Here is a 13,719-nt window from a genome sequence, read left to right on the forward strand (position 1 = left end):
GCGGACCCCGTAACTGGTTGGTGTCCTGCCGATTCAGGTCTCTGTTGGCATTCATCCCTATCCCTTGAGGAGCCTCTCCCCTTCCTTCCGGATTCGTCAGGAGCCATGGGATGCTTCCTTGCCCTGGGGAGTGTTGGAGCAGAGGGCTGTAAATAAAATGTCACAAATTGCTGAGCAAACTGTGTCTAACGTAGCTATAACATGATGTTGGCTACTGTGCTTTTGGGCATAAATTGAATTTCTGTCTCTTATATCTATTATTATCATAACTTCAGTTTTGAGATGCTTGTGCAGCTTGGGCTCAGCCTTTGCAGGGAGGCTGGCAGTGCTTGCCTCGCAAAAAGTACAAAAAAGCAGCTCGGCCTTGCAAGTTTATGTGTTTCCACCTCCTCCTTTGAGTTGAGGTGTAGAGGATTTGGGTTCAGCAGTTCCCCAGGGACTAGGAGCAGGGAGAGGGGGAAGGCAGCTCAGAAGTCATCCGCTGCACTGACACGTGCCTGCTGACGGCTTATTGCAACCCCCGCTTCAGGCAGGAGCAAGGTACCCGGTTGAAGGACGGGGCACTCTCCCCTCCCTCTCATGCATTTTTGGGAAGCGGTCCGTGGTGTCATCTGCCATTATCATTTACATGCGTCTTGAAACCTCGAGTCTGGTTTGTTATTCTGAGGCAACCCGATTGCTTTATGGCACTCTCCTGGGACTTACGGGCTATTTAAAGGTTGACTCTGCCCTGTTTGTGCTGCGATGCTGGTGGAAACGTTGACTGTGGTGCCGTAAAATGGATGAGTTTGGGGTTTTTTTAAACAGCAAGCAGGAAAACATCCTGTCAAACACATGCTGCGGGCTGCTGCCAGCGCCGGCAGGAGCATGGCACTGATGCTCTCACCTTCTCGGCAGGTACGTGGGGTGAAGGAGGCCTGACGCCCGCCCGGAGAGGAGACCCTGGCCCCTACGGAGCTGCCCACCATGAGCAGGGCGCTGCTGGTCGGCAGGATGCAGCCAGAGAGCCGGAGCGTCTGCGTCTTCCTGCCCACCCGGGAGCAGCTCAGCATAGCCATCGGGGTGAGTGGCTGGGAGGTTGGGGCACCGCAGCAGTGGTTCAGTTTTGTTAGCACCCTTTGTTGTCCCAAAAGCCTGGTGTGGGTCTGCTGACCGAAAGGCTATTAGCCAGCTTAGGGTAATTGGTGTTCCATTTCCTAATTTGGCAGCTTCAACTCATTTTCAGAGTTCCTTAAAAGTCCTGGTTGTGTTTTTGGATGGTGGGGTGCCCTCTGTTCTTTTTCTGTTGTTATTCCTTTTTTTTTAATTCTTTCTCAGTTTTTTTGCCACTACTAATAATCTAGCAATTTTTTATAAAATTGAACCTGAAATGCCTTGATGACTTAGCAGGCGTGCCCAACACATGACCATTTCTTTAGCGTTTTAGCTGTTTCTGGTTTTGATAGTCTGCAGATCTATTCAAAGAGTCTAAGGCAGAGTAAACAACCATTGAGGGGTTTTCTCCCTCCTTTGAGTACTTGTACACAAAAAAACTAGAGGTAAGTCACTTAATTTCTTTGATCACTGCTTCTAAATGCCTAAGTGTGTGTGCACAAGTGACAGCAGAGCCAGGTCAGCTGGCAGCCCAGTGTGGCACGGTGTCCATCACGGCGCGGTGCCTCTTTGTGCAGCGCCGGCTGCTCCTTGAACTTGTGAGAAACTGAGCTGACAGAGGCACTTCACGTTCAGATGACAAGCTACCCTCAAAGTTAAGTGCTCTCTTGCGAGCGTGTGTGTGCACTCATGTGTGGGCTGGGGAGGTTTTGCTTTGTTTTGGGTGGGGTTTTTTTCCCCCTCTGGGATGGGGAGAGGGAGAAGACAGTTGACGTGAACTGTTATTTTAAGCACTTGATTGAAATGGTGGCTTTTGAAAGTATGCATGCTATTCTTCAAAATCCATGTAGGAATTTTCCTACCTGCTGTGCTTAAGCGTGGCATCGTTAACTGAAACAGCCACAAGGGCTGGACGGAACAAGGCTTTAACAGCAAAACCTGGGGCGCGCTGCTTCTAGGTTACCAGTTCAAACCCAGCCCATCTACCACCCCAGAAAGCTTTTGCAATCTGCTGGCTCTTGTGCAAGCCACAAAACAATGATTTAATTAAGTTCTTGGTGACAGGTGCGTGGGCCTAGCTAATGGTCTGTTGTGGCTGACACTAAATCTCACCTTCTTACAGCTTTTATCAGGGAGGCTGAAGATCTGAGATAGCAGAGCGTGCCCTGCTGCGGGGAAGGTGCACACTGGTGTGCAGGAGGGCTGTGTGCTGGCAGGGCTGATGCTGGCACCGCTTCTCGCTGCGCCTGTGCCTGAGCTGGGCACACGGCTGTTCCTCTTTCCACTGGGTCATGCTCCACCATATTAAGTTTAGGCAGTGCTTAGACCATACAGTAAATCCTGGATACCTGCAGTTTATCATAAAATCATAGAATCATTTAGGTTGATCCTTAAGATCATTGAGTCCAACCATAAGCCTAACACTACGAAGTCCACCACTAAACCATGTCCCTAAGTGCCACATCTACATGTCTTTAAGATACCTCCAGGGTATTTAATAAGCATAAGAAATGGTCTTTCGCATTGAGAGCTGGCAGGGACAGAGGGAAGGTGCTGTGTCCCCCTCACTGTTTCTGCCTGCTGCCCCTCCAAAGAGTTGGGGTGCCTTGAGCATTGCCGCCTTGTCCCACGGAGGGGTCCCTGCCACAGCACCCCTCAGTAGCCCTTTTAAAGACATTTTCCCTCCTTGCTTCTGCTGCCTCTTGCTTTGGTGGCTGGGAAGTTGGGAAAATATGTACATGGAGATGCCTGTGTGTGAAAGGGAATAGCAGCCTGGGCCAAAACATGAGACCTCAATGCACAGTTGTGTCCTAATTACATAAAGAGTGAAACATGACCTGTTACAGCTGGGCAAGTCACCAAAACCAGCTTTTCGTTTGGCTTCTCTCTTTACCACAACACCCCTTCAAAACAACAACAAAATTAAGATTTCACAGCTGGATGGAGAAATTTTTTTTTTAAAGGAATATCAAGCCAATTTTCTAGTGATGTTGGTAGAACCCAAATTTAATTAGCACAACCACGGATGATACTTTGTGCATTTATTAGAATAATTATGCCACTACTTAAGATTTCCAAAGCCTTTTAACCTCTTCAGTGTGGAATGCAAATACTAAACAAGCTTGCAGCTCAGTGAGGTAGGTAGGAATAGTTATCCTTTCAGCAGAATAAATTATAGATCCTTCCCGTGATAATCACAGTGTTTATGCAGGTAATTCCTTTCTCCCCCCTGCCATGTAAATTCCACCCTTCCAGATAAGAGTTCACCTATATGTGATTTACGTGGTCACATGTAGATTGAAGCTTGCTCTTTAAAATGGATTTGTCTTATGCCCTTCACAGATAGTGCTATTGAAGAGAGAAGAGCAGGAGCCATTTTATAGTCTCTTCCCTCATAATTGGGTATCTCTTAATTAACTTTGGTGTCCACCTTTCTGGATGTATAGATGAATTTGAGAGGGTGGTGATGAGGAAGACCCTCTTCCTGGGACCAACTGTGAACATGAGGAGAAGCAGAGCAGTGAGGAGAATGAGTGGGTGCTGCAGCTCACCAGCTGTCCCGAGGACAGCGAGGCGAAGTGGGAGGTTTCTGCTGGGGAGAACAGACATCAGACCGCAGATTAAAGCAGTTTGCCTTGCTCCAGGCAGCCCCAGTGGGGAGATAGAGTGTGAGTACCAGGGAGTATCAGTTGCACCAAAGATCTTGGAGCAGTATCCAGGTTGTTCAGTTTTGTTTATCTGCCAGCATTGTAGCTTATCTCCCTGATAGTTTTGAACCTGTTGATCAATATTGACTAGTTTTTATGAGTAGGTTTCTGAAAATTTTCTGGGGTGGTAGCAGCTGAATAAAGGAGAGAGACCTATGCTAGCAAACGTCTGGCTGCCAACGAGGGGAGCAGGGCAGGCAGCCACCCTACATGTGTTTGGGTAGTTCAGAAGCAGCCACAGCTAATGTTGCTCCTTGCCTAGCTGCTGGAGAAAGGGTGGGAGCGTGAGCAGAAATTTTTGGAGGGGAGGAAGTCTGGTGAGATCCTGTGTGTTGGTGAATGGCAAGCATAGGTCTGAAGTCTTCTAGTTGTTCTGTGAGCAGGAGAGCTGATGTTTTAAAGCATATGGACCAAGAAAAATGGAGATAGGTAACCAACACCTGTGAATATTTGCACACAGAATGACCCTGGAGCAGCAGTTACCTTCTGTAAACTTGCACTCGACTTCAATTTGGACTAAATTTCATGTGTAAAGAAGCCCTGAGTCTGACATGGGGGAAAAGCTGAGTATCAGGGGAAGGAATGATTCATGGCATGTCTGGAGTGGAGCTTGGCACAGGCACCATATGCACAGGGAGGAAAGGCCAAAGAGAAGTGCACAGATGAAAAATGCAAAGGGAAATGTTTGTTGCTTTGAGCAGAGGAGAAGGCAGGAGGAGGGAACAGCGATTGCAAGTGTAATCAGTATTGCATAGCCTTGAAGGCTGGGAGTAAAACTTGGTACAGAAGCGAATTGCCAAAAGGAGAATGGACAAGGTGGTAGCTCACATACCTGTTGTGCAAGAAATCTGAATAAATCACTGCTTTAGAGCTGAGTGTCACAAAATGTTGAAGTGCTCAGTTCCCTAGAACTAAGTATCTTAAAGCAGGTTTTTCTTCCCTTAGGTGTGAAAGCATGCTACTTACAAAATTCATCTAATCGTATAGCTTTTACATAGAGTCCTGCGCTGCCAGTGACTCTTGTATGCACATAACCATTCTGGCTAGGGGCAGGTCACCTCTTCCTTAGTGAGTCCTTCCCAGGTAGGAGAACATGCTCAGAGCTTGCTTTCAGGAGAAAGGAGGCAGATCTGCGCCCAATTTTCCCTTCCAACTGCGTGTTCTTGGCAGCTGAGCAAATACTGCATTTAGGTGTGAGACTGTAAGGGTACAGTCTCACATGGAGACCCATAAGAAGCCCCCGATGTGGTTTTGGGTCTTATCAGAACTGTGCACTACCTCCTCCCCTCCCAAAGCATGTATATGCACGTGCATGTATGTATTGATGCAGTGCAGGTTTCAAACCTCCCAATAAAGTGGTAGTGAGTGGCTGGCTAGTGATGCCTTGTCAAGTAGAAGAAAAATAGTACTTAAATGACCTCCAGTTTCCCATTGTCCATGTCTAGTGACATGGTACATCCTGGGGCAGGGAGGGGAGCGCAGCCGGCTTCTGGGGAGTGTGGCACACCTGCACTAAAAGGGTTTGAAGAATTATGGTGACAATTAGTTTGATGGCAGTGAACAGTGTGTAGGAGAGTTCAGTAGTTGACTTCTGCCCCATCATCTTTGCTGCTGTGAAGGCAGCATTGCACTGTCTCCCCTCGGGAAGGCTGCTCCTGCTGCTACTAATCTGCATTGTCCAGCAGTGGTGTAACGAAATTCAGAGGTTCTGGCCCATTTTGCAGCTGCAGCTGGTAGCACCCAGGGCTGAGCTGAGCTTGTCTGTGTTGGTGGTGTTCTGCTCTCCACACCTGCTCGTGCGCAAAACTCCTTCCCGTATGCCACTGGGAGCTTGGGGAGTTTCGTTTGTGCCTGTGGTTGTCTGTCTGTGCTCCTGGGGTGGTGCGATGGGACAGGGGGAAATGAGGCTATAGGTGGGAGGACATTTAGTGGGGGAATTCTCCGATCACAGTCTGCACATGCAGGTAGCCACGATCACGCTCTTGCTGGAGGAGCCTGTGCTCCGAGCAGCCCTGCTAGAACAGTGCATTCAGTAGCTGTGCCACAGGGCCATGGCGCTCTCTTGCCCTGTGCCGTGCTTGCAAATACTACCCAGCTGCTGGTCCCCTGCGGGAGCGTATGCTGGCAGCTCTGCTTTCCCAGTGCTTCCTCCGTACATGCACAGCATCATGGTGGGCAAGGGTACTGGAAGGTCTCAGTGTGGCATGGAAATGAGCAAGAGCTTATAGGCCATCGGTGACAGCTCCAGAAGATGAAGATGTTAATTGCTGTGTGACCAGGAGTCAGCAGGGGACAGAAAAAGCTCTTCTGTGTGGGGTACAGAGCAACCTCTTCTCTAACCCACGAGTTATTTCTGCTCAAACAATGCGCTCTTGGGTTTGTCTGTGTACTTTTGTTTTAGTCCTCCTGAATGAAATTTTTCTTTTTTTTTTTTTCCGCTTAACCACTCAAAAAAAATTCTGCAAGAGAGTAGTATTTTCATTTCTGTGATTACAAACATGCTTTCTGTAAGAGCGCCTATAAATAGCCTGGCAGGTACTGCACAAAATCAGGGCTCCAGCAGTGCTCCAAGTTCTTACGCAAAGATGCCAATAGACAGGAAACTTTAAATTCGTGTCTTACTGAGCTGAGCCACTTTGCACTGTGAAGGAGGGGGAATGACATGTTGATTATTATTCTGTGATGATAGCAATAATAATACTGAAAAAAAAGCTTGTTCTGTGGGTTTTTTCCTGCTGTGGTACCCAAAAATGTATTGGCCAATGTAAAGAAGGAGAATTGCTCCATCCAGGTGCATGAGTCATCTGTAACGTTGGATTGGTTGTTTCTTTCAGGTCAAAGCCACTGGACAGGAGCTCTTTCAGCAAGTTTGTGATTTAGTGAAGATTAAAGAGCCTCACTTCTTTGGCCTCAGCATTGTTAAAAGTAAGCAAACTCAATGCATGGAGCAAATGACTTGGCAAACATCCACAGACCTGCTTGTGTATTTACAGTGTGTGCATATATACACAGCGGCCGTGCCTGCAGGGAATTTGATTGTAATAAGGTCACAAAGTATGTAGATTATGCACAGGCTTCTCGGAGCTCTTTTGATCTTTGGTATGTGGGCAGACAAATTGGGAGAAGGGGGGGCTTTTGTTCTCCTCCTTTGTTCTTACGTTCCACCTCTTTGTGGGGTTTTCTTTCTCTCCTGTAGCTGAGTTGCTAGCCAACATATTTGTCACTGAATTCAAAACTGTCAGTAGTTGAACAGGAGGTGAATATTAAAAGGACTTTGGGGATGAAAGTGTTACTTATCTTCTGAAGCCACACGCAAAGAATGTGGTACCAGGGGGAGGAAACTCAAATGGTTTGATGAGGGTACTGAATGCATGTGTGGGGGACATTGGGTTTTGAAATATCGCATGGGAAATACAAAACTTCCTAGACCCGTGGGTTGCAGTCCAGTCTGCTTGGTCCTATGGCTTAGTATTGACCAGGGAACAGTGTAAGATGATGCATTAAAGGAGCAAACTGATACGAGATATTACATTTCTAGGATGGTGTGTGCATTGGCACCCCCCCTGACTCTTAGTAATTAGAAATGCATCTGTTGTCCTCCTTATCCTGCCTTCCCACATCTCCAAAAGCATGGAAAGGACTTTTCTTTCCTCCAAAACTTTTCTCAAGTGTGTTATTTGCTACTGCAACTCTAGATATTGTTTCACTGAAATGAGAATAGTCTTTTATGAGTCCTTCTAAACAAGGCTTCTTTTGCCTCCTAATGAGTATGTGGGATAAAATAATTTTTTTTAAGTTTACTTGTCTAATTTCCTTTCTGCTCTCATTCTCTAAGAATTTTTGCCTTTTTTTTTTGAGCACGGCACTGAAACGAAGACTGGTGTAAGCTGTTTATCTCCGTAAGGTTTGTAGAGTCTCCAAGAAATTCCATCAATGTAACTAAACCGGAAGCTAACAAATATATCTGTGTGTTTAAACCAGCACAGGGATTTTTTTTGTGTGAGGAAGACCTTGAATACTCTTAACTTTTTTCACAAATCAACTGTGTTCCTGTGAGTCCCCCTCTCTGCCACCTGCTTATAACACCAGTTTTTGCCTGTTCCACTTGCAGGATGTCTTGGGTGAAACTTGAGCTCCTGTCCTCCCCTGTAAGACAGGGCAATTTCATTCCCATTTTCTTTGAATTAGGTGCTCTACTCCTGCTCTCCTCGTGTTTCTTTCACTTTTTTCCCCTTTCATATCTTTCTTGTTTCATATTTTCTGTACCCTGCTTTTTCCCTCCCTCCTACCTTTTGCGTGGAGCAGTTTCCTTCACCTGGTCAAGCATGGGGTCTCTGGCCCCAGAATACCCTATTGTGGCAGATGCCTTTCAGCCTGTTGGAAATGCAGTATAACTACCCCAACCCAAACAGCATAATAAAGCTGTGCTGGCTAGATCTTAAAGTATATTGCCCGTAGCTTTAAACATAATCTTCTCGCTTCACAAAAGTGTTCTTCCTTTTCAGAGCAGCTGATTCTTTGCAAAGCTCTTAGAAAAATGTCAAGGAAAAGAGTTGCAGGAGCCCAGTAGCCTGAATTAACCTCTCTTGTGTTTTGTTTTCCTGACTATTCCTCACTCTTGCTCACTGTAGCTCAGTTTGTAAAGCTGCTTAATTGAAGGCTCCTCGTGCTCACCCTGGCTCCTCCTGACAGCCATGTCCCTTCTCCACCTAGGCAAGTGTCAGGATTTTGGATGAGGAGGAGATTTGTTTTTGTTTGTGCCTCTGTTTAAGAAACTGTTGGGGCCAGACAACAGAAAAGTGACAGTAGTGAGTTTCTCAGCCTGAGTGGCCACGGCCACCAGGAAGGCTGCAGCCCGCCCTCCAGAGAAGGAGCAAACCCGGTCTCTTTGTTACTGCTTCCTCTGGTCCCTGCCTTTGGTCTGTGAAAGTCCAATAAGCTGCTGACTGGAGTCTTGGGTGGGTTTTAGTGTTTTCTTTATTTTGTTTTTAAAATAGCTCCAGGTTTATTACTGTAGAGCTGTAGCAAAGGAATTCTGTTGGTTTTCTGTTCCCCAACTTGATTTCCTGCCCCCCTGTTTTGGCCAACAGACTGGTGATCATACTCCCTGCTGCCAGTCGTAAGTGAGGCCTTGCTTCTATTGCAAACGTAGCACTCTCCATCTCCAGGATTTGAAAGCAGCCTTTAAGGCATTGCCTGCTTTTCAGGGATTTTTGGTTTCATGGCAAGCTATCATCTCAAGAAAGGGAAGCAGCCTGGTCAGGTTGTGGGGAGGCCTGGGTAAGTTTTGCATTGCCCAGGGTTGTCTTGTGGGTACTTAAGTCAACTGCCTTGGCCAGGCAGCAAGTTGGTATAGGTTCTGTAGAGGCTGCAAAGGGAAGGCATGGGGCTGGTCTGTGAGGCAAGAGTGGGTTAGATGTCTGAAAACTTGGAGAGGAAGCTTCTGCATTTCAAAGTATTCCTCTTCTGCATCATGCTTTCACCTCTGTGCTTTTTAAGAAACTGCCCTGTTTTAATAAGGGTATATTTCCTGGTTTCTTAATGTGTGTTTCTTTTTGTCAGTCTGATGCTGCCACATGCAAAACAAGGTATTCTAATCCACCTGTGTCCATTACCTTCCTACTAATTTGTCAACAAAACCCTGACTGTCAGCAGTGGCAAGAGAGAAAATTAAAGGATTTCTACAGAACTGTAACCAATCACACTGGGTGGATTATCTGGATTAGGAGCCCATTTGACCTGCAGACATTGTACAGATAGACTAATGCTCAGTTGGTCTCATAGTAAGTATGTGTGTGAGGGGGAGAGCTTGGGGTGCTTAATCATAAACAGAAGTTTAACCCCTAAGTGTAGCAAAAATGAAAACGGCACCACAAAGCACCATGCAAACTGCAAACCATGAATGCTGTGAGATCTTGGAGCGTGTCTTCCAGCATTCGTTGCCTAAATTTGTTGCCTTTGCCTCTGGCTGTTACAGATGCTGAGGGCAAGCTTCAGGATTTAAGATAACAGTAATGGTGGCAGAACAGAATTTTTCACCCTTTCTGCTCTTGAGATTTTTTTTATTCTCAAGAGGAAAACCTCTTCAACCAACTGTATTTGGGGGAAAAAAAGCCTTGCATTTATAAGAAGTCATCACTTTGAAAATTGAGTTCAGGAGTGTATATTAATGGGAGGCCACACTGGTACAAAGCTTGGAACATGTTGCTCTGCTAGTTTTGTCACAGATCATCAAGCAGGCTATACCTTGTGTGCTGCTGCTGCTGAAGTGCATTTTTTCCTTGTAGTTTGCTCAGTGAAAGACCCTGTAACCCTGCCAGCTTCAAGCTGGCTCTATAGGCTTCAGCAGCTGGGTCTTACATTGCAGCTCCTCCTGCAGGGTCAACCTTATCTAGTGCCCTGCGGCAGGTTTCCCTCTTGTTATCAGAAAGAGTATGCAGCAACACAATTCAGTCTTCTAAAACAAAACTGATTGTCAGCAGACAAAGAACAGCCAGGCCTCCTTTGTTGTTATAACCCAGAGCCCTTCAATCCTGAATCTCAGGCTTCTCCTTTCTAGGAGCAAACCTTGCTTGACCCAAGCAGATGGAAGCCTTTGATTGGGAAGGAGCAAGGCTGCAGCTTCCACACCCTGTCGCTGTCTCTCTGTGTCCTCTTACCAGTTTGTCAGGCTGGCTTTCTAACAAAACCAAATCCTTTTGCTTCAGCTCTCCTGCCTCAAGGATCATCCTTCAGTTATTACAGCTATGGCTGCTTACCTGGCCAGACCCATGCCTCCCAGCGCACGCTTAACAAGGAGCTTGGTGGTTAACTCTGCCAAGATCACTCTGTCTCCAGTTAGCTCTTCTGCATCTGTGTGTCTTTCGGTACGGAAGTTCATGAACGGAATACGCTACCATGTTATCTTTGTAATGTAGGTATCTATTATAACAAAGGGTCTTTTAAGAAGAGAGATGACAAGTTCTCCAAAATACCCTCCAATGATTTCTACTGCCCAGTCCTTCCCTACTATCCCTGCTTCTGCCTCTCCTCCCTTATATCTGCTTGGATAGTTGCATCTCCCTTATGAATTTCTTCTGTATTTTAACCTAAGATACAGCTCTATTATAATGACTTTGATACCTCAAATGAGTTAAATGCAGTGTAAGAAAAACATGTGCAGAAATGTGCCACCTAAAGGGAATTGCAGGGGGTTCAGGTGTTCAAAAAGCATATAATACTCCGGAAGTACTTGCATGGTCTCTTCCTAGGAAGGCTTTTTTTTTTGACTGTACCTGCTGTCAGTTGGTTCTCCTTCAGCATCAGTACAACATCCAGCCAAATGCTCTCTGGCCTGAGAATTGCAAGGGGTTTGTTTGCTCCTGGAAGAGCAGTGCTGGAAATGGTTCTGCAGCTCTTGTGCAGAAGAATCCCTTGTGACACTGCCAAAAGTCGGAAGATCTTTGCCTGGGCTTGCCTTGTTGCTAACTGTAAGATGCCAACATAAAATTCCTGCAGTATCTATCCATCATCAGGAATGACTGAGCCTTTATCTGAGTCTTCAGACCTCAAAAATTCCTAACAGCCACACAACTTTGGGCTTCTTGATGTTCCCTCCTTTCATGCTTCCCTCCATATATCTTCTCTCCATCCCAGGTAAAGCGACCTCAGCCAGGACCTCCCTTGCTTTACTCCCAGCCTCTGTTGTGGTTCTTTCCTTCTTCCCTTGGGATACGTGTACTTGCCAGCTAAAGCTAAAAACACAAGGTTATCTTGAACCAAGTTATTCTAGACCCCTTAGTAAACTAATCAACCAGGTACCGAAAAGTGGATGAGAGTGCTTTCTGTTGGCTTGAAAGGTAACACCAGGAGCATCGAGAAGTTATGTAGAGGTGGTGGGAACAGATGCCATGTGGATAATGATGTTCCCAGGCCACCAGCACTTGGAAGCTTGGAGAGGTCCACATGCCAAAAGAGTGTGTAGCTGGCTTTTCTTCAATAAACGAAAAAAAAAAAAAAAATCCATGCTGGTATTCAGGGAAGCTAAACAGGTTATGAGGTCTACAGCAGGGGTTGCAAGGTATTTTTGAGCACTGGGGTTTTTTTAAGCTTTAGCTCTCCCCTGACCCCAGCGTCCCTCTGTTCTGCTCCTGGTCTCTTTCCTGTTGCCTCTCAAGGGAAATAGTGGTGTTGCCACGAGGCTTCTTGCAGCATCTGGGAGAAGTTAAGTGCTATAGCCAAGGATAATTTTTTCCCTTCTCTTTAAGGCAGAAAATGCTTGCTATGTGCTATGTGGAAGTTTGGCTTTGCGCTAACTTATATTTTATTTGAATCCTAATCTTCTGGACTGTCGAAATAGTTATAATATTAAAATATACTTGACTCAACCAAAGGAGTTAATGGGATGTTCCTGGCTGCTAGCAGGGCCTGGGCTCTGCCTCTTGGTAGGACAGGACTTACCGCTGTGGAATTTCTCAGTGCTCCTAGCCCAAAATGGACCCAGGAGGAGAACGGGTTATTGGCATTCACCATTACTTACTTTTTCTGCAGGGAACTTACCTTTCATAAAAAATAAAATGGGGAGGCACTGCTTAATGCAAAATAATGGCTTTTAGAGTAACAGTGACTCAGAACTGATTTGACCCTGTATTACAGCCATAATCTTCTGTTCCCCTTTTTCCTGCAGTGTAAATATGGTCAGTTGTAAATCTGCATCACTCACTGGAACTGTGTGACTTTTTTCTGACTGGAGACCTGGCCCATTATTTTTTTGTGACAATGCCTGTCCTGTATTTGCTTAAATATGTAAATATGCTAAGCTAATTTTGCAGAGCAGGAGCACTTGAATGTTTGCATTTCTGGCGACTGCTTAATTTGGTATCTGTACACACATATACAAGGGAACCTTTTAAGAGGAGCTGATATATTTTTAAGCTTACTGACAGTGGTGAGACAAGATTCATGAACACAGTGCTCAGTATGTGCAGGTAGACAGGTGCATGTTTGTGTGTGTGTGTGCTTCTAAGCCGGCTTCTTAGTACCTTTCAGTTTTTGTACTTCAGCTGAGGCCAGTGAAGCAATAACAGTTTATACCTGCTGAGTATCTGGCCCTGTTTGGACCCACAGATCCCCAGATCAGACACGTTCATCCCTAGAAAGGCAGCCATCTGTGCATTTCTATACTGTCCTTTACAGCACTGCTCTGAGGTGCTGCAGCTTGGTGCCTTCATATCTGTTAGAGATGCTTGTTTTCAAAACAGAGACAGTTTTAGCATCTGGCAAAAGATCTCTGAGTTTCACCACTAATCCAGTTTAAGGGGGGGGGGGGGGAACCCCACAAGCCACGTAGGGCTGGGGAGGGAAATACCTCTTTGTTTTTGTAGATGGAGGCTTACACTGCAGGTTGACATTCCAGCAATATTAACTTCATTAAAGCAGGAATGCAGCGCTGCATTCTTGCACGGGAGGGAGGATGGGGAGGATGCTGGGCTGGGGAGGAGCAGGACTCCCAGGGAGAGCTGATACATCAGGGTGTCCTCCTTCAGCCTGGCTTGTTCTTGGGGTTTTTGTGCACCTCTCAGTAGGCATGATAATGACCTGGAGTCCTCAGGCTTGGCATCTGGGCCTTCCCAGAGTCATCTCTCTAACCTAATTAACACAACAGAGACAAATAGGGCCTGTGGGATGTGGGTAACGAATGACTTCACTACCGTGGAACTGCTCTGTCATCCTTTTCCCCTTTCTGTCCCAGTATCCATGTGTGGTGGGATGGCCTAGAGTATATCACCACGCTTGCTGTTGCCATCTTTCCCTCGTGGCTGAGGAATAATTCACGTATTTCCCTAAACACCTCTGGACACAGGATCATTCCTGAGCAAGAAGGGAAGACTCACCCCACAGCTTGTTATAGCCGTGCAGGTTCCCTACCCTCTTTACAGAC

The 13,719-nt window shown here is 46.2% G+C and overlaps 1 protein-coding gene across 1 annotated transcript in view; it reads left to right on the forward strand.

Moving 5' to 3' along the window:
• Positions 1-966: 966 nt before the first annotated feature.
• The window catches only part of FRMD1 (FERM domain containing 1), a 30,333-nt gene continuing 17,580 nt past the window's right edge, over positions 967-13,719 (forward strand). The window contains exons 1-2 of the mRNA XM_009480831.2: positions 967-1,062; positions 6,635-6,725. Coding sequence (XP_009479106.2) covers positions 967-1,062; positions 6,635-6,725 — 187 coding nt within the window. The remainder of the gene's footprint in view (positions 1,063-6,634; positions 6,726-13,719) is intronic.

Source organism: Pelecanus crispus, chromosome 3, assembly GCF_030463565.1.
Source record: "Pelecanus crispus isolate bPelCri1 chromosome 3, bPelCri1.pri, whole genome shotgun sequence".
Classification (NCBI taxonomy): domain Eukaryota; kingdom Metazoa; phylum Chordata; class Aves; order Pelecaniformes; family Pelecanidae; genus Pelecanus; species Pelecanus crispus.